Consider the following 22,658-nt stretch of genomic DNA (forward strand, 5'->3'; position numbering starts at 1 on the left):
GCTTTCTGTCCTACCCTTGATTCTTATCTGGGAGAAGGGACGTTAAACTCCTAACATACCTTAAATCAAGGCAAAAAGCAGCAAGTAGCAGCCTGGAAAACGCTGCGCAAGAAGAGTTCGCCACAAACTAAAGAACGGGTCCACACACAGCAGCACTAATATAGAGATTTTATTTTGACTGTATTGAGTTGTACAGCACATTTTGTTTGTCACAATGCTATCGAACTGATTTTAGAGTTTTTGGCCAGCACATTGTGACGCTGAAACTCACAAGAGCTAAAAGCAGTTTGGACTAACGGCCTGAACGGAAGGGCCAGCAGTACCTAGTTTCTGCCTTCCTTATTGCTTGCAGTCATTCCAACATGTGCAAAACGGGAGCAAATCCAGTTTCTTCTGCCAGCCCAAGGGTCACTCTTCCATGTCTGGCAATGACTGCAAGGTACAAGGCAGGGGAGGATCTGAAGCAAGGTGCCTTCTCTTCCCAAAGCCATATTGGTTGTTCCCAGTACGGAAAAGAAGCAGAGTCCAAGTAAGTACAGGGTCTTCAGATGATGCTAGCTTTGTTTGCGCTATTGGGATTGACAAAACCAGAGGCTGACGGATCAAAGTGCAGGAAAGGGTCATGATTCCATTCCCCCCGACGGGATGACAAACCATTAGCAAAAAACGTGGGAGAACACGACAGCGTAAAGTACTTTGCCTTGGTAGTAGACCGAATGTCCTCACAGGTCCTCCCCCCCCCGCATACGAAGTCTCAGCTCACAAGGTGCAGAGGATATCGGACATTTTCATTGAGCTGGAAAGAAAACCTGCATTTCCGCAAAGAAACGCCCCACTTTCAAACTCTTCTTCCTCACTAACATCTGCAGGTTTCTCAGAAAGGAGGCAGGATGGATACTCCCCGAGGGACCTAGAGATTAAAAGCCCACCTGAAGCCCATTTTCTCTCTAAACCTTTCTTTCTTTCTAAACCCAGTTCCTTTTCCTTCGGATGAGTTGGGATTCCTGCTCTCTAGCTTAAAGAAGTAGAGAGACAATTACAAGTTGGCAACTCTGAACTCTGACCGCTATATAGGAGACAAAAAAGAAGTCAAATTCAAGAGGCATTTTAGGTAGCGCTGGGGCAAGTCAGAGAGATCGTTTCCACCACGGAGCAGATGCCACACGTCACGTTTATCACCGTAGCTTGGCTGTACATCCTAAAGTGAAAAGCACAGACCGTAGTGTCTACGTCAGCCAGTGTCCTTCCCCACCCCCGTTTTGGTATCGATGCTTCATTCTCCCTTCTTCGGGTTACATTAAGTGCACAGAAATATATAGCAGCATTTGGACTGAAACCCTCACATACACCAGACAGCACATTCCAGGAGGTAAAACAACACATTATGGCCTATACCCTCAAGGTATCAAGTTTTCAGGATAAAGAGCAGTAGGGAGTGGAGAGCTGAGGGCAGAAAAGGGGAGGAGGAGCAACACAGGACCACGAGTTCTGTTTCCATGCCAGGAGAGGATCAGGGTGCCATTCCCGTGTTAGCACCAGGTTGTGACACGACCGCAGACAAAGCAGGCGGGCAGAGCAGAAGTGAAAAAGCCGATCTCCCATCTCCCCGCAGTCTTGGGGGGCGGGGGCAAAGTCAAGTGCGCTCACCAATCCCAGCGGAGCGTGAAAACGGGCAAAATCTGCTCGGCCCGTTTTCAGCCAGAATGAATTTCTCTTCAACGCACAAGAGAACACTCCATTAGTGACGGCTAATGAGTCTTGTTCACCAAGCTGATCGCAAATCACACTCATGGAAAGAGAATCTACAGAACTGCTCCAGGCTGAGGCCCTTCCAAAGCACACGGTACCACCTGGAGCCTGCCCTCTTCCTTCTCGTACAGCAGCCTGCCTCTGCAGGGGGGGGTTGGTTCTAAACATGCCTTTCTATTGCTTTGGGGGTACTTTGCACAGGCAATATCTGTGAAAACATTGCTTTCCGGCCCACAAAAGAAAGAGGTTGCAATCCCCTCTTTAGCCCTAGGTCGTCAGACTACAATGTACGGGCCCACCGGTAGCAGAGCGGGGACACACACCATACTCCCTCATGTGAGCTCCTCTGCTCCAGGCTGACAGTAAGACTGCTGAAGACAGTGCATTCAAGCTCGGTGTTCAAGTGTTGCACCAACGGCCTTCACGATTACAGTGGAGGCAGAGTCACCCTTCAAACCCACGAGAGGAAAGGCTGGGCTTAGACAGGTTCCTCGGCTGGCATTCAGCTGGAAGCTGTGGCGATGGGTTTCTTCAGATGTTGGCTCATGAGCTCCCTGGCACGAGACACTTGGATGTGGTCATAACAGGAGTTACAAACGAGGACAGGGTCATACAGCTGCTGGTCAGGGATGGGCAACTTCAGGTGGCAGCAACCAGCACAAAACACATTCCCACAGTTCCTGTCAAGGAGCAAGAAAACCAGTGAAAAGAGAGCTGGGAACACCACGGCACAACTTCAGCAAGCGCAAAGGATCCAGTTCGGGGGCAAAGTACCAGCCTTGCTTATGACTTGTCAACGTGTTTCTTAAAGTATATACTGTGGTCTCCAGGGCAAGCTGACTGGCTAGCACTAAAAAGGGACTAACGGGAATTACTACCCAGGAGAAGGATCCAAGGCCTTGGAAAAATAGAGACAAGAGCAATGCAGAATGGAAATCTGCAGGGAATTTATGAGGCCTGGCAAAAAAAGGAAAGACCTAAAGCTTTCTCCTGGGACCTGGAGGGAACGAACATCGCAGACCAGCCTTTCGTGAGGTTCATGAGAAACAGTCTGAGAAGAAGAGTGCAACTACAGCGATCGTATCGTTTACCTGCAGTGATGCCTCCGTTTGGCCAGCCAGAATTCACAATCGCAGTTAAAACAATGCGAGGCCATGTGGTCTGGAACCCACCGCGTGACCTAGGGCAGACACCAGTCCTCATCAGCTTGCAGTTTGTAACGCCCCACAGACCAGGTCTGAGGACCCCAGCGCGGGCTTTGGGCCACAACGGGCCAGCCCAGAGCGAGCCCATCCCGCAAGTCCCCTTCTATCGGATGCTGCAGCAGCAGAGGAGGTGTTAAAGGACAAGGGTGGCTGCTCTCTGCTGCTGTAACCAAAGTGAGCTGCTAGGAAAGAAACATTCTCTCTCCTGCTGCTGTAACAGGACACATACCTCAGTCTCCTTCTTATCAACAGGCTCCCAGCTCGCTTCTGACAAACAGTCTTCGCTATGATCGGAACAGAAATCCTCAGTGTCGCTGCCGTCCGATTCCTTCAGACATGTCTGCAAAAAGAGACAAAGTCACAAATCCCCTCAGCTGCCTCAGTCGCCGAGACAAGGGCATTCCCTGCCCCGGCCACGCTCCGTGCTTGTGAGCAGCACGCGGGTGGCTCCACAACTCCCCGTACAAGGAGGTGAAGCGTTCATGACCATTGCTTGGCCCTCAAGAAGCAGGGATGCCTCTGTGTGGCACAAGGACACAGCACGTGGACAGGTGGGGAACAAGGTTGAGGAAACAGCAACAATCTTAACCATCGCTCCAAAAGTAAGAGAGTGAGAACTGTGGGTTGGGGAGGGCAGTGTGACGGAGGGTGCAGGGACCACCGCCGGCCAGGAGCCGCACTGCCGGAGTTGGGGTGTTAGAGGCAGTTACTTACAAAGTCATCCTCGTAGTCCATCGGAGGCTCGGCCGGAGGGGCGCAGAAATGGCGGATGTCCAGGCGCAGCTGCAGCTCTCGTACCTGCCTGCGCAGCTGCTCCACCTCCTGCTTGTAGCTGGCCTCGATCTGCCGCAGCCTGTGCTGAATCACATCCGTGGGGAAGGGGAGCCCGTCATCGTCCAGGTAGAGAGGAGGCACAGGAGAAGGACATTTTGGTGGCACGTGCTTGGGACCAGACGCTTGTTTCAGGTGGCAGGGTAGCCACGAACGGCTGGGCTTCCCTGTGGGGCCTGCAAAATGCGTGCCGACGTGGCCAGAGCAGCCTGAGGGTTTTGCACCTTCTCTGGCAGACCACTGGCCACTGAGGCACAGGCCTGGTGCCCGCAGAGCTTTGCTGCTCAACCTCTTGCTACAGCAGCCGTGGGAGAGGAGGTGCCTGGGTGCGGGCTCCCCATTGGGGAGCGATGTCACCATTCCTTGAAAACTGTCCCAGTTGGACCCCAGGAAGGAGAACTCGCTGCTTTGGCTCTGGGAAATGGGCTTGCGCCATTGCTCTAGCGGGACTCTCCCCAGCCGGCCAGGCTCCTCGCAGGGCACACTCCTTCCAGCTTCGCCTTTGCCGTTATCTTCATCCGGGCAGGGGGTGCCCGGGGCAGGGCCTGGGATGTCCTGACACGGGGCGCTTGGTGCCAGGGACTCCTGGCTGGGAACGTCTTGGCAGGTGATGTTTCTCTTGGAGCAGCCTCCTCCATTGGCCACCACGCCAGTAGCCTTCAAAGGTTCCTGTGGATCGGTTTCTAACTGCTTGCCAGAACCGGTGGAAACCCTGTCAACGTTTTCCTGTCGGGGAGGATCTGGAGCTGGACACGTGCCATCCAGTTCCTCCGTGTATGTTCTGTTTCCCTTTTCTGCCTCCAGAGAGACACTGCTTGCTGGCACAGAAACCCAGCTGCTCAGTTGCTTGCTCTGCCCTTCGTGCTCAGCACGGCTGCTACAAGCGCTGTTGGCTTGCAGGGGAGCATCTTCCTCTTGCTCCTCCGCCTGCCGCGTCTCTCCTGCGGCCACCGCGCTGCTTTCGCCCAAGTGCAGCTCGGCTCCCTCAGCGGCGGCGTGCCGGGCTTCCAGGCCCACCCGGACTTCCTGACAGTGGTTATTCAGGTTTGGATCGCTAGACGTGCGGGTCAGTGGGCTGCTGGAGTCGCAGGCTGAGAGCAGGTCATCCATAGATCTTGTCTTTGGTAATCTAGAACATAAAAGCAAAGCAAATCTCACAAAAAAAACCTCCTGAAACTTCCCTCATTTCAGTCAAAACTGAGATGAGGGATGGGAAATGTTCCTAATTACGGCTCATGGGGTGGGTGGGGAGGGGCGGTGCAGCAGCGCGAGCTGAAAGGCACAGCACTGCAGCCCAGCCTCCGCAGTCTGCCTCGCTAGGTGCGGCAGGGAGCTGTGCACGTTCTTCTCCGAGTGGCTGGGACAATGCTACAGAGCTCTCGCTCTCCACAGGAAAGATGAGAACAACAGGTAAACCAGAGGAACTACAACGAGCAAGGAGGGAAAGAAGGCCTGTGGGCAGGAGGCAACATGGGACTGGGGCGCTGAGGCTCTTACCTGTCCAAACATCTGCCGCTGAACTCCTGGCTCTGAGATCCAGGGGGCAGGTAAATGTCCATATCATCCTGTCCCAGGGGATGCGGCGAGGAAGCCGGGAGATACACCGCTGTCCAGACGTGCAGCGCTCGCACGTGGCACACTGGATGCAGCACCTGTGACAACCACTTACGGTCAGAGACGAACGCAAAAGGAAACCCCTCCAGTCTCTCCCCGCGCAGTCCCTGGTGCCCGGCAGGCGGAGAGCCTGGAAAGCTGGGCCAGGAGCTCTACTGACCTGCTCGGACCCTGGCATATAGAGAAGATTGTGGAAGTTCTTATTGCCAGCCCGCAGGAGGGACCAGACGGAGCAGGTACGCTTGTAGATGTTGTGCATCTCTCGCTCGCAGGGGCTGTTCCCAAGGAAGGTCCCGTAGAGGCAGGAATACGTGTGCTGCACCAGCTTCACCTGCAGCATCAGAAGGGGAACAATCGTCAGGGCCACTGGGAAATGGTGTCTCCTGTCTACAGTGGAAACACCTCCCACTCCGCCGGGATGGCACGTGCACTCCCTACCCAGCCGGTGACCCTGCTGCTGTCCTCTCTGCCACACAGGGCAGGACAGGGAACAGCGACAGGCACCACTCAGATTAAAGTGATTTAATTGGCAAGTCCTAAAGATTTAGGATGAGAGGGAACGGCCTCAAGCTGCGCCAGGGGAGGTTTAGGTTGGGTATTAGGAAAAACTTCTTCACCGAAAGGGCTGTCAGGCCCTGGCCCAGGCTGCCCAGGGAAGGGGTTGAGTCCCCATCCCTGGAGGTATTTAAAGGACGGATAGATGTGGTGCTCGAGGACATGGTTTAGTGATGGACTTGGCAGTGCTGGGTTAACGGTTGGACTCGATGATCTTAAGGGTCTTTTCCAACCTTAACGATTCTATGATTCTATGAAAGTGAAAGCAACAGTCAACTGATACCATACCCATCCCTCTATAACCCTAACCTGTATTATCTGGTAAGACAGAGATTAACAGCTATCGTTTCCCTAACTTACTATTTTTAAATGTTTCAGACTCATATTGCTTCCAGATAAGCAAATCAGGCTTTTAATCAAAACAGTGCTGCTGATGGCAGCTGAATTCACTGGGCTAGAAAGGGACCTGGAGAAGAAGCGGCTCAAAGACACCAGAGAATATAAATCCCTCATCACTGTGCAATCTGCTAGGTACCCCGCGCCTGCAGCACCCGCTGCGAGGAGGAGGAGGAGGAAATTGCGAGCAGCTGAACAGGGGCCGGCAGAAGCATCACACGTACAGAACCAGGTCAAAATACCACAACTGAAGGGCAGGGCTGGACCCACGCAGTGCAGGTGTGTCAGGAATGCCAGCGGAGAGCCCAAGCGCTACTCAAGACACTTTCCCATTCTTCAAGAATTCAATTCTTGTTTTCTTTCAACTACAACACTGTAAAGTGTCATGGCCTTCCCTCTGCCTCTGCTCACACCTGGCAAGGGATAAAGAGATGTTTGCATGCGTATTTCTTACCAAAAAAGCTTCGTTAAATTCAAAGAGGCAAGGAAATTGCTTCAGAAGCTGATGAACAGCATCCAGCCACTGGAGAAAAACTGGGCACTGCTCGTTCTGATCTTCCACCTTCTCCTGATGACCACAGCGATCACCAAACTTGTGACCAAAATCCAGCCAATCCGATTCAACAAGCACCTGGAAGCCCTGCGAATAAAAGAAAAAAAAAAAAACAAAACCAAAAAAACCCCAAAACTTAACTACAGGCACTTTGGTGTGGGCCCGTAGCAGGACGAGGCAAGTCCCGTCTGCCAGCAGCGCCAGGCAAACTCAGGACTTCTGGAGGGCTGGAAAGGAGGCTGCCCCGGTGCTTGGTTTGGGAGCAAAGCTGCCTGACTGTCAGAGGCTTCCGAAGACAAACTAACAGCTGTTATTTCCATATAATAAACAAGAATATGCACAATTAAGAGGAGGGAAGCAGCTGAACGTTGAACACAAGAGGTTATTTACCACAGTACTTCACCAATGGGCAGAGGAGCGAGGGACAGCTCACCGAAAACAGGCAGGAAGAGAACATGGAAAAACCCAGCACCCACAACAGCAGCTCTGAAATGCCACTAAGCTTATTGCCAAATGCGATCCTGCTCCTTTCTCCGGAGCCTCTGAGATAAAAGCTGCCTTTTAACAGACACGAAATAGCAGCACAGCACAACTCATACCTCCATGGTCCTGTAGTAAGGGTCCAGAAGAATCTTTGCCAGTGCTACAATCTGCGGAGTCCTGTCCCAGCCGTCTGAGCAATGAACCAGCACTGGACGCCCTTCTCTGTCAACCGCACTGGAGACCAGCACTGCTGCCTTCAGCATGACAGAAAGGTGCTGCAGCCACTTGGTACTCTCTAGGGCTGAAAGCCAGCTAGAAGGTGTGCAAAAAGCAAGAAAATTGTTGCTTACCTCTCCAGTGAGGGGACACACACACACAAAAAAAAGATATTTTAAACTAAGTCTTTTTGGAGTCCTCAGTGAAAAATCAGTCTTTTCTAAAACATGTTCAAGAGGAGCCAGACAGCCTGGGAATAAGTGCAAAGAATCCAACGCCTGATTTCAATTTTTCCCAGACACAGCTGCCTTTTAGAAACCCTCAGAGGACACACAGCCAAGTGACACCGAGGCAGTGCTGCAATCCCTCCTGGATTACCAGGGATCAAAATAAGCAGCATTCAAGCACTGTAAGCGCTTTCCTATCCCTCTGTTTTCTGAGGTAGAAACCTGGGATAGGAAAAAGGAAAAGGGAGGGAAAACCCCCAGGACACTGACAGATAGGGCGTCAGACTCGGCCGGAGAAGAGTCACGTACTTGCTGGGGTCTGGCACCTGACTGCAGACAGCACGCAGATACTGGAAACTGTTCCGGATGGAGTGGATGTTGGCCATTCCCATGAACACGACTTCACAGTTTGGGTAATACTCTGAACAGAACAGAGACAGAAACATTCTGAGAGCGCTGCTGCCGCTGCAGCAACTGCCTCCACACGCCTAGTTTAGCTGTCCCGCGCAGCACCATTTCTGGGCTCCGGGTAGGCAGTTTTTCTACAAAAGCCTTGCGGGCCAGCAGCGACTTATCTGGAATAACGGACTTTGCACAAGCGAGAAGGGGAACGTGCTTCCACAGACTGAGTACAAAAATGCCGACCCGAGCCCCACCTGCGCTCTAGGACGCACTCAACAAAGCAAGTCCAAGAGGAAGATGTTCTGGGATGGGCTTAGCCCCCCGTACCTTCGCATTCGCAGCCGCCTCCCTTCGCTCTGTTGGCCACAGCCGCAGTGTAGGACCTGGCATCGAGAATCAGCAGCTTCTGAGGCGTTCCCGCGTTCTCCACGCCTGAACACGCCGTCAGGGACGAGTCTGCAGAGACAGCACGGACTGAGTTCCCGGCACCTCCCTCCCTCCTGCGACAGGCCCCCAGTGCCGCCCAACGCTGGCCGTGAACGAGCCCAGAGACCTGTCCCACACGCCGCAGTCAAGGCGCGAGAGGGCCCAGATGATCCATCTGGATATCGGGCTTAAACCTTGCATTGCAACAGCCCTGTTAGCAGCCACATTTAGGCGTAGGAAGCACTGAATAATTCACACGTTTAGGAGAGAGCGGAGTAAGCTCTCTCACCGAAGTCGGTATCGCAGGTCTCGCTGCCGTCGCTGCTCCCGTTGTGCGGCACGCCACCGGATGCCTTTACTCCAGGGTTCAAGGCACAGGCTTTGGCAATAGATGTCACAAGATACTCGTCGTCAGCGTTTCGCCAGCCCCACCAGCTGATTTCAGGCTGGCTGCAGCGTGCGATCACCGCCCCGTTGCGCACATGTCTGCAAAGGAAGCGAGAGCCCTCGTGAAGCCTCCCTGGAGAGGCGAGGCACAACCCCAGCAAACTTCACCTACGTACGGTCAGCACCCACGCAACCCTCCTCACTGCTTTATCCGCTGCATTTGCTCTTGCGTTCAAGCAGTGAAACGGGGCAGGGCGTTTCCGATAACCATTCTTCGTTACAAAAGCAGCGACACGGAGGCTGTCACTCGCATCACAGCGGCGAGGAACAGAAAATGGCAGTGAGGAGCACAGGAGCGGCGACTGGAGCTGGAACAGCAGGCAAGCTGAGATAGCAGAGGAGCGGGTCGCTGCGGCGCCTGCAGGAGCGGCTGTCGCGAACAGCCGGTGCCAGCGGACGGCGGCAGCTCCGGGGTCAGCTGCAGCTCACGGGGCCTCGCCGCGAGGGTCGATGCCGCGCCCTGGGACTCCACTGCCGCTGACACGACTGAGGAGCCTCTGCAGCAAGGGGGAAGCTGCCAGCTGCTCTAGCCATTACTCTGCTAAACTATTTTTATATTTTTATTTACAATAATATATAAATATACATTATTATCTATAAATATATATTATTGTATATAGATACGTCAGTATTTATGTATTAAACCAGAGAGAACTAAATAATCATGGTTGTACTTTGGGAAAGTAATAGTTAGTTATTTTAATACCGTTCCGTTCTCCCATTCTCTTTTCTTTTTTTTTTCCCCGTAAAGTACGTACCGGTTGTTAAACCATTTCATTCATTACTTGTAAGTTCGAAAGATTCGCTCACACAGCATCGGACTGGTGAGTTTCTGGGTGGAGGCCAGAGCCGGTGTTTATTAACAACCCCTAAAACGTGAACCCTACCCTGGCTGTTGCTTATTGATGCCTGGCAGAAGGAAGAAGTGTTCATTTTTCACATGAACACACCAGTCAAGTCATTCACAAATGGCCTGGAAAGGGAACGGACGATTAGGTGACAAAGTTGCTGGTGATATAGAATTATCCATGAGAGTCTATGACTGTCTGGAAAACGTGGCAAAGGATCTCGTGATACTGGGTGATAAAAATAGAGTATGAAATTTAGTATTAATAAATGAAAAGTATGTACAGATGAGCAAAACGTAACCCCAGCTATGACATGAAGCAGTTCAGTACAAATCAGCAGCCAAATCTCAAAGACTTTGAAGTCACTGTGGAGCTCTCAAAAAGCCTCAGCTCAATGCTCAAGAGAAGCAAAAAGGTTAAGAATGTGATAGCAGCAATTTGGAAAAGATGAAGACAGAAAATATTATGGCACCTTACGCGTCTTCAAAATGACACAAATTTCTCGCTAATCCATCTCGAACAGGATAATGTAGTACTCACACCTCCGGAGAAGGGTGGCGAGGACAATCAGAGGTACAGCAGAGCTTCGCTATAGGGACAACTCAAGTAGGAAACAACGCCCCACCATGAGAGAGGGACAAGAATGGATGAGAGGCATAAAAGGTGATGAAAGATATAAAAAAAAGTGAGTTTGGAAGATCGGTCTTATTTTTCCCCAACAGAAAAACAAACAAGCACTGGAACGGTCATGCCATATGTTTAAGAAAAACGAGAAGTATTTTTTGGACAACAAACAGAACAGACAGCGGACTCACTGCCACAGTGCAATGTCGAAGGATAAGTTGGTTCCAAAAGGCATTGAAGGGATGGAAGGTAGGTCCTGCAAGCAACCGTGAAACACAGCCACACGTTCTCCTGAACATCTGTTGTAGGAAATCTAGGATACTGGCTGCTCCAAAGATGCACCAGGAAAGAATACCTGCATAGCTGTCCTGTTGTTACACTTCCCCGAGACGCTGCTCCTGGTGCCTGGCCCTTCTTGGAGGCAGGGTAAGAAACTGGACAGCCCCGCAACTCGGTTCTTCACACCACCAGTGCCTGCGCCTCCCTACCCCGCCACCCCGCATGCAGCACCTCTCTGAAGACCAGCTGGAGTAAGAACAAAGATGCAGATAAAGCACCTGACAAACCACATCCACGTAGTTTTTTTGTTTGTAGGTCAACGCCTCTGAAAAAGTCGCAGCGGTGGCAAAGGAGGGGACACAACGCTCTAGATCCCACAGCGCACGAGCACAAGCCTCCACCCACCACCCAAAGGCTGCTCGGCTGCCGGTGAGGTGCTAGAAGCACCCTTGAAGGCATCTCTCTCTCTCTTGCCGGCCCCCTGCGAGGGGCTCTGCTGCTCCACAGAGGATGACAGTGCCTGTTCATGATATTTGCTGTAAGGCAGCAAAATGCATCGAGGCTTTGACCTCCTTCTAACAGCGGTGCACAGTATCTCACCAGCAGCTACTGCAGTTTGCAGGAATGATTTTCCTTCTCAAAGACAAGGTCCCCTTATTCTCCTGAGGCAACTTATCAAATCAACACCGAAGATGTACTACCGTTAATGACATCTCATAGGTAATACTGATGAAGACTTTAAACCGGAGACTTCCACGTGTTCAGCTAAGCCACGATACTGCGAGGTCCTTTTTCTTTCAGAGTGCCCTCCTCTGCTGCTGGTTTGTTTTGCGAGGTGGCTTACAGAGCAGTCACTCCCAGGAGCTCTATTCCTGTCTTCAGGATCACTCAAGGATGGTTAACACAGACAGCAGCAAAGGCTTTGTTTATACTAGTAAATGAAACAGAGCCAAGGTGTGGACTTAAGCACCGGCCTGTGATCATCCAAGCTTGTTTGTTAGCACGCCCACAGTTTTTGGCCTGTGCCAATCAGCACTTTCCCAGCCAGCGCCTGAGCACGTTTTTGGGAAATGCAGGTGCTCTGCCAGGGACTGCTCCCAGCCGGCTGCTTGGATGCGATGGCGCTGCTTTGGGGTGCAGAGGGTAGAAAGAGAGTAGAGCTACGTAGGCCACTTGAAGTCAGCGGTAGCCTGCTTAATGTAATACTAAAAACATTGCCAAAGAGTCATATTAAATTCAGGAAACTTCTTGGTAGCACAAACCTCTCAGCACGGTAACAAACGCTGGGCAGGGGGTGGCCAGTTGGAGGTAGCCAGTTTCAAGAGACATAATGATGTGCCAATAAAACACAAGGAAATATGGCCAGCATCGATGAGCATGAAGCCATCAGCAAGCAGAAAGCGCAGCAGGTGCCAGCGGACAAACGAAAACCACAACTGAGGTTGCAATGCACTTCCCAGGTCAGGGGAGCAGCCGCAGCTTGACGCTGCATGCCCTCGCTGATCTCCCTAGCGTGAGCATGCGAAGCATTTCAGGTCTTTTCTTACGGGGGATTTTTGTGGAGGTTTTCCTCAAATAAAAAAAGCTCCTTTCTTGAAACTGGAATGGCAGAAGGTGCCATAGTGTTTTCACTTAGGCAGACAAAATTATTTCTTAGGGATGTTCAGTCTGGTCTTAATGACTTGAGACCCTTTCAGAATCCAAAGCTGGAGTCTAAGGTGCCTTTGTAGTTTATCAGTTGAGCTTTTACTCCCAGATTCATTCAGAGCACAAGACTAGAGCACATCTGATGTTGTTAGTACATGTCATTTAACCCATAGCAATCATCCAGAAAGCATCAGCTAATATCTCCCAAGTCCCCTCTCTGGTATTTTCTGGCCATAAGAGTGCTCATCCACAAGGCCAAGCCAAGCAGCTTAGCTTAACACATAAGAATGAGCTGAGAGAGGGTTTACAGAGCTGTCACCTCAAGGTTCCCAACCAAGATGCACGTATGCAAGTGCTTTCATTTCCCGAGTCTCTGGGTTAAGCTCCTGGCTCGCTCTGGTGCGATCTGAAAGCCTGAGACCGAGCGCTCAGCCACGGGGCTGCAGCGGCGGCCGCTGTTTGCCTGCTGCTTCGCTGCAGCCGCTGCAGCACGAACGTGGGCAAAGGTGATGCTGAGTGTCTGCGAGGAGCTCTCCTGCTACCGTAGTCCCAAGGTCTTCTGAAGGTGGCTGTGCAGACAGGGTAATAACGAGGAGCGGCTGCCATGCCATGCCTGCCTGCCTCTGTAGTCAGCTAAATAATTAATTGCATCCTTTGCAATTGTTTTAAAAGGGAATTGTGCTTGGAGGCTCCCGCATCTCTACTGTGCATCTCCACTGAGGACTCAGAGATGGAGACCCAAATTTCTGCTTTGCTTAACAGTTAAATTATATTGTTTTTGTAAGAAAACTGATAATGTGGTACCTTTAGCGTCACGTTTTACAGATCTGACTGGGACCGAATCAATTCAGCCTTGTTCTCCAAGAGCTCCGAAGGCTACCAAACAGTCCTGTGGTTACCGAGTCCCTGGGATGCACGCACCTGAGCCCACTTATCCACTCTCTCCTGAACTAGGAGGGATGAAGAGGAGCCGAGCGTGAGGCTTTGCCTTTCTTCCCTTCCACACAGCACAAGGCGCTCCAGAAACAGCCACAGCCCTCACGGACCCTCCTGGCCAAACGACTTCAGTCTTGAGGGCAAAGACTAAAGAGCGCATGAAAATGAGATACACATATGGGCAAGCACTTGTTCCATCTTGTAACATCGCTTGTCAGCATCTTCTAATCTGATCCCAGGCTGCAAAGGGTTGCAGCTCAGCTTGTAAATTACTGCGTACCATTGCGAGGAACAAAATAATTGTTAGAGTAGCAAAAAGACGTGGCTTTGCCCTCGGGTGGGGAGGCACACTGGGACAGTCTCCAGTGCCAGGCCATTTTTAGCAAAAGTAATCACAAATACAATTAACTTCTTAGCTGACTTGGCTACAAAGAGGGCAAGGCTCCATACGATAAGCAGCGCTCATTATTACTCTGCTGTAGAATTTAGTTCTTCTAGAAGAAGTAATACACTGCGTTCTGCCACCGTCTAACAGCAAACCGTGTAACATGAAGACATAGAATTAAGGGACGTGTAAATTCACCGGTTTTATTCCCTTGGCTTTTGGACTTCCCAGGGTTGTCCTTTGTTGTGCAGCTCTGTTATTTTCAAAGCTTTTTATATTTGGATTTAGTAATTGCTGACACAGAGTCTAAGGCTAGAAACTATAACGTACGTTAAAATACGCACGCTGACTGGGTGCCCCTATTCAACCAGTCTCCTGTTAGTTTCAAACACGTCGGTCTCCTAGCAAACATTTTTGATGAGAAACCCCACCCTGAAAAGCCCTGCTTAATGTGCTGCCTAGCCTCCCGCATCCCCCTCTCTAGATTATTTTCGGGAGGCTGACCAGGGAGCAGGTCCTCTGTATATTTACCAGCTATTGATTCAACAAAGTTCAGCCATACCCAAACATTTCATTCTGTTACCTAAATGTTGTCAAACTCTCAGAACTCAGTCAAAACAGAAGCGATTTGCACTTAGGTATTAAAATTTACACCCAGGCCTGAATCCCTAGGTGAGAGCCGGGCCATACAGCAGGCTTCTTTTGGCCAAGACTGCTTTCCAAAGCAGCAGCTAGGCGAGTACCAATCTGTGAAAAAGTTTTGAAACTCAAAAGAAAGAGAACCTGAATTCGACACAGTGTTCTTGCTGCGTCTCCCATAGGGGGAGAGTCACCCACATCTTCAGATCTAACCGAAAGCAGGGAAGAAACAACAGTCGCTGGAAGGTTGTTTCTCCCTTCTGGGGAACACCCTGCGTTACCATCACAGACCAAGTGCCCAGAGAGGCCGACCTGTGTGCTGGGAGGAGGAGGAGTCCCGGGAGCGGCATGTTTTCAGGTGGGAGGCAAAAGGAATACGCAGCGCGAGGACCGGGACGCAGCTATCGCTGTCGCGCCTTGCTCCGCAGCACCGTACGCACGCTCTGCTAACCCGGCTTCACCCTGCACGAGGCTACGAGGAAAAGGGCAGCTGGTGCGGGTGTGGGGGAGAGCACCGCTTTGGTTTTGTGTTTACCTGTACACCACCACAGGGATCCTTTTCCACGATCTAAACGAAGCCACATTCTCTAGCTCCTTATCAGTGATCCAGACAGGGACCAGCAGCTTCTGGGGATAACTGGAACAAAGCCTGGAAAAAAGACAGCACGACAGCAAGATGAGGACTCAGCAATCAAAAATCTGCACCAGAGAAGCTCTGCAAAGAGAGGGCAGGAGCAGCTCCCATTTCCCCAAACTCAGCATGCAGGACTTTGGCTCCTCCTCTTCATATCTGTCTCAGTACAGTCTCAATGTGGGAAAAGCGACCCAAAAAATGCTATCAGGAATGAGCTGAGAGAAGACAACCTGCTTTCACCTCAGGACTCGCCTCTGGGCCCATACTAAGTACCCCAGTACTTCCCAAGGATGCCTTTGGAATATCCTCTGGATTTAAGAATTCATGAGGGTTTAGGGGAACAGTCATTAATTTATGTGGGGTTTTGGTTTTCGTGCAGCGCTCGCAAACCCAGAAACACACAGAGCTTCTGGTAAATGATGATCGGCCACCTTCTGCCTTGCAGAAAACAGGTCAGCCCTGATAAGCTTTACGCATTTCTCTGCAAGGAAGACATAACTCTGCCCAGAAAGATGGCAACGGTGATTTGGTGTATGCTATAATAAAATGACATGAGGGAAATCTAAAAGAATATCTTGTTTGGTGGGGTGCCAGAAATCAGATTCCTAATACGCATCTGAACACAGGCCAGCGTGAGAGGAATGTGATGGGCGAGTCCCTGCCAACCTGGTCCCCCGGGGAAGAAACTCATAGCGGGCACAGCTAATAGCAGGGGGCACCCAGCTCCTCAAGGAGCAGAGCTGCAGTACCAGAGGAGCCCCACATCCAAACGAACCTGAAGTGTAAAGCGGTTCGGCTGCAATGGAAATTCACGGGGAGATGAGAAGAGGCACCAGGATTGCAGATGCTTAAGTCCCAAGAAAAATGTTAAAAACCCAACTGCAAGTACGTTATCAGCAGGGCAAGAGGGGAGCCAAGGGAAGGAGGGGGAGAGCCAAACAGAGCGCTGGGGAGGCGGGGAGAGAGCAAGCAAGGAGAATGAAGCACACAAAAATCCAGGAGTGCAGGGGCTTCCTGGTTACCGCAGCTGCTATCCTGCCCCGGCCGCTCACCGTACGGCTGCAGGCAGGGCAGGCAGGTCGCAGGCTTCAGAGACAAAGCACTGCCTGATGCTGGACCAGCTGAGCTCCAGCAGCCCAGGCAGGCAAAGCCGTACAGGGTAAGGAACATCAAAGAGCAGCTCTAGCTCCAGGCTATAACCCACATCATTTCGAAGGAATGTTTTGGGGCAGATGGGAAGCAAACTGAGGGGGGTGAAACTACCCAGCTGGTAAGCTCCAGCGGTGGCCTGGTGTTCCCCTGAGTCCAGGCTATCCCGGCTGATGGCAATAGGCACGATACAGCGCTTAGCGTTATTTAGTTTGCGATGCTAGCGAGGAACTGCCTGCCACGTTCGGAGATGGCACTTCACACGGTGTCTAGACAGCTTCTCAGAAAGCCCCAGGCAGAAAGCAAGGTTGGTCTACGGGATAAAAACAACAGGGCGAGGAAGAGGAATCCGGGAAGCAAAATTAAAGCTGTCAGGTAAGAAGCTGAAGACCAGGATGTCTGTGGTAGGATGTCTAGGCTTGGACATCTCTGAAATGCCTCAGATTCCATGTATAAAGTTGGTCAGGAAATTAGAGAAGCATGGAAGTGTGACTGAGAATAAAGGTATGTGGAAGAGGGTCAGCGCCTATTAAGGTCTGGAGGAACTTTTGGCATAGCTGGGTCTATACACGAATGGGCTTCATCGAAATGAGAACAGAATCAGTTCCCTGGCACTTCAGATGAAACATTACAGGAGATGTCTTAAACTAAAAACTGGGGAGAGTCAATAGAGGAGAGGTTCAGGAGCATATCTGCTAAGAGTTAAGTTACTAAAACTCTGTAGCCTTAGGAAAACAGTAAGACAGAATTCAATAAAATTCAGGTAGGAAACAGGACAGTCTCAAGAAGTTAAGCCAAATTTAAGCAGGGTGCATAAAAACAGGCAGTGAGGTCAAGACAAACAGACCTGTGCTTCTGGGCTAGAATTCCAAAAAACAAAGTAGAGGAACTGAAAAGCCAGGATAAGCAAGTATGTTGGCTTAACAGCATCTTATAAACTTGATACAAGTAAGATTATTAGTGGTACCCTAAATTTCAGAGTACAAGCTTTGTAGGGAGACTGGAGCTGGTGAACAAAGTGTGGCATGTTCCAGGAAAACGTGAAGGTAAAAGAGTGAGGCTAAGAGTTACCGGCATCAACAAGCAACACCGAATGTGCACAGACTCAAATCCCAGGCCTAAAGAGAAACAGAAGAGCATTGAGGCTATGCTACCAGCCACGGGAGCGACAGTAACGCCATCCACGAGAGGCTGGAAGAGATTCAGAAAGGCTGCGAGGGCAGAAATTGCCATGGGAGACTTGCGTTGCTTCCACATAAAACACAAAAGTGTCACAATAACGCATGAGACGAAGGTGACTTTTTTAGATGCCATCAGCTGCTGCTGGGTGCTACCAGCCAAATAACCCAAAAGTACGTAACTCTTCCTTTGGTCCTAAGCTGCTCCAAAATAGAAAAATCACTTTGTTACAGTATTCATCACGCAGTAGAATTCAACAGTACTTTTAGAGGGGACGAGCCTCCTGCGACAGTAACAATTGGTTTCAGAAAAGCGGGGGGAAGGCTGCAGATGTGATGGTTATTTAAACATGCTGTTCAATGGTAATGTAAAATGCATCAAAAAGATCAGAAAGAGCTGGCAGAGTTAAACAGTGAACAGAAGAAGGATTTTAGAAATAAAAGGACATCCTTCAAAGAGGGGAAGTGTTTCCAAGGGACATGAGAGGAGCCAAATGCGTACCTGAATTAAAAAACAGCAAAAACGAGACACGTTGTGCAGTTTTTGAGAAATGACCTGTTAGGATTAAAACTCTGAAGACCTTTTTCAAACATCTCGGAGGTTATCAGCCTGCTACCGAAGTCGAAGGTCTGACAGATCGGCAAGGTCACAGCAGAAAATCAGAACTATTTGCGTTGGTGCTCAGCAGAAGAGCCCCCAGAGAAGCTGCCAGACCTAACCCTGTTTTACAAGGGACAAGGCACAAGAAGAGATTAACGTGGAAACTTCTGCAGGGGAAGTTTTAGAACAATCTGCTCGGGACGAGGAGTCACTAATCACCAGGACTAGATAATGCTCAACATTTCTACAGCAACCCAGATGTGCACCAGGTGAATGATTAACCAAGATGTGTAAGCTATTGCTTACATTGGCTTGGGTGCCAGAGGAATGAGAGGTGGCAAACACGATATCAATTTTGTAAAAAGGTCTCTGGGGTGAACGTGGGAAACCACTGGAGCCCGACTTCTGTACAAAGCTGTCACAGTTGCTGCAAGGGTAAATACAGTGCACTTGGGAAGAGTCAACACTGCTTTTGTGGAGGGGGGGTCACACCTCTGAGCATGTAGAGTTTGCTGGAAGCATCGCTGAACGAGCAGATACAGCTCCTGTAGCTGACAGTCGTTTGGATTTTCAGAAGGGTTGTTTGAAAATTTATTTTGTGTGTGTGTTTTTTTTTTTTTTTTTTTTTTTAACAGGTGCTCACCAAAGGCTTGAAGGAAGCTCCCCTTATGAAACGGTAACTCTTGAAAAAGATAAGAAATAGTACAGAACCTTAATGGTCATTTTTCATAACAAAGGGAGTCCAAAGGGGAACCACGCTTGTCCCTGTGTTGGGCAATGTGTGTCAGGTGGAAGAGAGACCAACAGCGAAGCGATGTGGGTCACGGAGGAGCGGCCTGGCACGCTCCTGGGACCACGCTGAGCCGGAACACAGGATGAGACGTTTTTAAAACCGTGAGGTTTGATCCCAGAAGTTGGCTGTAACACCACAAACGCGTAACTCGGCACAAGCCACACCTACGGACAAGGAGCGACGAAGCGTCTCCTTACCACAAAGGTAACAGCCAGTCCGGCGAGAGGGATCTGCCTTCGCAGAATGCAAAAACACATGCTGTATCGCTAACGGTCCTTGCAGACTTATTGTCTATACATTCATATGGCAAATAGAAGCAAGAACACTAATCATCACTTTTCCAATAAAAGTGAAGGATAGTATTAAAGTTTGTAGATAATTGTAACAAAACAAGACAAAATAGGAATCAAGAGCAGTCACAGAAACAAGTAGGAAACATCAGCTGTCTAAACCGGTAGCACAAAACTCCAGACAGCTTTTTCCTCATGAAGTCAAAAATAAATAAAACCACAATTGTAAAAAGATCAAAGCTGGAAACAAGCATCAACACTGAAGGAAAGGTGAGTGTTTTTTTTCCTTTTTGCAGGAACTATGCGGGCACCAAACCCAGCAGCATTAAGGCCAACATGAAACAACTCTTATCTCAGACAGCCTGGGTGCACCAGATGGGGAATGCCAGAATGCGTCCATTTCTCTGGGTATACAGATCGCTGAAGATGAGAGCGCCACGGAGAGATCATGTAATAATTTTATTATCATTGTATGCTGAAATAGTATACTTTTATCAAGACCGAAGGAGTGGTTATTATATGCTTGTATTGCTCTAATTTTATGATGGCTGTCGCCAGGAAGAAGATAATAGTTTCCAGATAAGGACATCTCAGAACAGACTTGAAAGACAACGAACAAAGCCATTACCTTGGAGTATCCTGTCTCTAACAACACTGTTTTGCCAATGCTGGGAAATAAAAGATAAAAGGACTATAAACAGTTAAAAAGTAACCCGATTCCTGTGAATAGAGGCAGGTGGTAATGATCAAAAGCCAAGGCAGGATTTAAAGACACACTCCCCAAAGCAGCAAGAGAGAACTGGTTTCTGAGTTGCACAAGCAAATTACACCACCTTTGAGATCTCGGGATGTCTGCAGGAAGCCGTGACCTGCCAGGATCCCCAGGTAGGAACTCAGCAGATGGAAAGCAAAACCAGGCCTGCATCCAGCTTGCTGAGGTCTGTTTCAAGTTCGTTCTTCCCTGGTTCGGTTGAAAATAAAACATCTGTCTTTAGAGAAGTTGGCTAATCGCTGTGTATTGGTGGCCAGGAAGCGAACCACAGATGGTCAATCTAAGTTGAACCTTCTGAAATAGTCAGAGGGAACCACATCCCAAAATCTAGCAGCAGGAGAAAGCCTGACTGCTCTCAAAGACACGCAGAGACTCTACCTAGGGCAGGGACCTACCGACTGCGCACTCCAGAACTGAGCAGTTCAGGAAAACAATTTTTTATTTGACATCCTTTGACGGCATTTACGCAGTTTCTCCATGTTAATAATCCAAAAGCAACGATGTGGTCAGTATGGCCAAGTAAAAACTGTAAATCAAACCCCCAAACCAGTGCTTGCTGCCTGGATTCCTGAGGAAGAGAGAAGAGAGCAGGCAGCAAACTGCAAACTCCACCGGGATTTCCCCGGGCCAGCATGCCCGAGGTTTCTCATGGTCTCCACAAGAAACTGGTGACCTGGAACTGCCCGATATATAGGTGATGGGGATGCCTTTACTGGCTGAGACATAGGGAAAAGACTGAGGGATACCAGTCTTTTCAAGAAAAGGATTATAGGGAATGCAGAAATGAATACGGCCCTCAAAGCTTAATAAAATCCTGTTGGCTTAATGCCACCTGCTGCAAAGAATGCAGAAGCGCTTCTCCAAGAGCTCTTGTGCTCTTTTCCAGGAGTAGAAAACAGGCTGGAATCACTGATGCGCAGGTGGGAAAGACCTTCGAGAGATCCCTGCTCCAACCACCCGCTCACAGGAGATGACCTCCAACACTAGATCATCTGAGACTTGAATAATGACGGAGAACCCCCACCTGCACAGCACCACACTCCTGGGGAATGATTGTTTTTTCCTCCCACGTCCAGTCCAAACCTCCCAAGCTGCACCTTGTGGCCGTTGCCTCTTGTTCAGCTATCTGCCACTGTCAGAATTTCACTCCATCACCTTTGTAACTGCCCTTCCAGCAGCTGTAGGCTGCCAGCAGATCGCCCTTTAGCCTCTTCTGCCCCTGACCGAACAAGCCTCCCTCGTTCCTCAGACTTCCGAGCATCCTGACAGCCCTCCACTGGCTTGCTCCCAGTTTCTCAGAGCTGAATAACTGCCCGACTTTACAAAAACTTTGTAGCTTTCATTTCAAACAGCACAAGCATTTTAGAGAGAACAACTGACCAGAAGGCAACTCTACGATGGGTGGTTCCTCCAAGACTCCAGAATGTCTTCAAGGAAGAATTATGGCCACCACATTATAAACTACCTGAGTCAGCATTTACAAATGCTGCTAGCTCTGATGTCTGGGCTGTATTCCTTCTTCAATTCCACAATGGGAAAGGTGGAAAGGAAAGGGGATCTGGCTCATACACTGATCTGCCTGAGAGTTATCAAGGCCAGGAGGGAGGATTAGCTGGAGTCTGACTCATCCACTGCTCTGCACGGGGATTGCAAAGGGAAGAAGGTAAGGAAAGAGGAGTGGGGAGAGCCTGGTGGTGAAACACTCACTTGTAATTGTTGTTGATGTCAGAGACGCGCCAGACGTTCTGCAAGTCAAAGCCCATCCTCACCAGCTCCATCTCAAATCGGTATCTCACATGGTCTCCTGGAAGAGCAGAGCACAGGGGATTTACTGACAGCTAAGCAGAACTCATGAAATCTAAACGCGTTAGTGGCAGCTCCACAGCAACTATCACAGGCTGGAGAGAAACTAGAGCACAGCTGGATGGCAGGGATCTTGCTTCAGAAGCCAAAAAGATTTGTCCCTCACAGGGGGTTCCTCTGCTTATTTTGTCAAGTCAGACCACCTCTCAGTCTCAGAGAACAGAGCGGCATGGAAACAGCCTGCCCACATCAACGTGGGGTGGGGGGGGTTAATTTAATCCATTTTTGCCCTTCTGACAGAGATGGCTTCCGAAGCGGATGTCAGGAGCCCCATGGCAGAGCTGTACTGAGCACCCTCCCCGGGCAGTTCCTTCTCCCAGACTGCTCCCTCAGAGCTGACTCAAGGTTTGCTCTCTTATGTTCCAGCCTCGCCTTACAAATCCTGGGTGTCTTTGTTGCTCGAGTGTCAAATGTTGTTAATAAATAAATACTGCAACGCTCTTCACTTCATTCATATCCTGCAGCAACAATTTCCACAGGTAAGTTTATTTATACTAGAGAATAATACTTTCGCTAAAGGAGAGACAGCAAAATATCCCCTAATTGCTGGTGTTTGGGACAGGGTAAGAACATGTAGTTCACCCTTCCTCTGCCAGCTTCTTTTTGGTATCTCTTTCAGCTATACTATTCAACCCCATCCCTCCATCCCAACCTGTGTATGGACATTTCATTCAGGCTACTGCTTCTCTCCTCTAATACCAGCACATTTTTAAGTCTAAAGCCAGGTTTGTCACTCATTTTAATCCGCTTTTATTCATGCTGAAGCTATTTAAAGACAAAGCAACTGCAAGTGAACTTCGGGTTCCCAGAGAAGGGAAACTCCTGATCCACAGGAGGGCACCATCACAGCTCTGGTTTTCTCTTTAGGGATTCAAAGATTTTATTTGTGCCTGTGTAAGAATGAGCCAGACACCTC

The 22,658-nt window shown here is 49.9% G+C and overlaps 1 protein-coding gene across 3 annotated transcripts in view; it reads right to left on the reverse strand.

Moving 5' to 3' along the window:
* Nucleotides 1-214: 214 nt before the first annotated feature.
* MTMR4 (myotubularin related protein 4) overlaps nucleotides 215-22,658 on the reverse strand; it is a 58,628-nt gene continuing 36,184 nt past the window's right edge. For 2 of the 3 annotated variants that reach the window (XM_082328370.1, XM_082328371.1), the window contains 13 exons: nucleotides 21,587-21,683; nucleotides 14,998-15,111; nucleotides 8,947-9,143; nucleotides 8,559-8,687; nucleotides 8,139-8,250; nucleotides 7,503-7,698; nucleotides 6,805-6,990; nucleotides 5,560-5,730; nucleotides 5,283-5,437; nucleotides 3,669-4,914; nucleotides 3,184-3,294; nucleotides 2,841-2,929; nucleotides 216-2,429 (listed from right to left, as the gene is read on the reverse strand). In XM_082328370.1, coding sequence (XP_082184496.1) covers nucleotides 2,252-2,429; nucleotides 2,841-2,929; nucleotides 3,184-3,294; nucleotides 3,669-4,914; nucleotides 5,283-5,437; nucleotides 5,560-5,730; nucleotides 6,805-6,990; nucleotides 7,503-7,698; nucleotides 8,139-8,250; nucleotides 8,559-8,687; nucleotides 8,947-9,143; nucleotides 14,998-15,111; nucleotides 21,587-21,683 — 2,981 coding nt within the window. In that variant the 3' untranslated portion in view covers nucleotides 216-2,251. Of the gene's footprint in view, nucleotides 2,430-2,840; nucleotides 2,930-3,183; nucleotides 3,295-3,668; nucleotides 4,915-5,282; nucleotides 5,438-5,559; nucleotides 5,731-6,804; nucleotides 6,991-7,502; nucleotides 7,699-8,138; nucleotides 8,251-8,558; nucleotides 8,688-8,946; nucleotides 9,144-14,997; nucleotides 15,112-19,940; nucleotides 20,069-21,586; nucleotides 21,684-22,658 lie in introns of those variants that run through there. The other variant, XM_082328372.1, reaches the window with a different exon arrangement.

Source organism: Platalea leucorodia (genome assembly GCF_965183815.1).
Source record: "Platalea leucorodia genome assembly, chromosome: 16".
NCBI classification, from domain to species: domain Eukaryota; kingdom Metazoa; phylum Chordata; class Aves; order Pelecaniformes; family Threskiornithidae; genus Platalea; species Platalea leucorodia.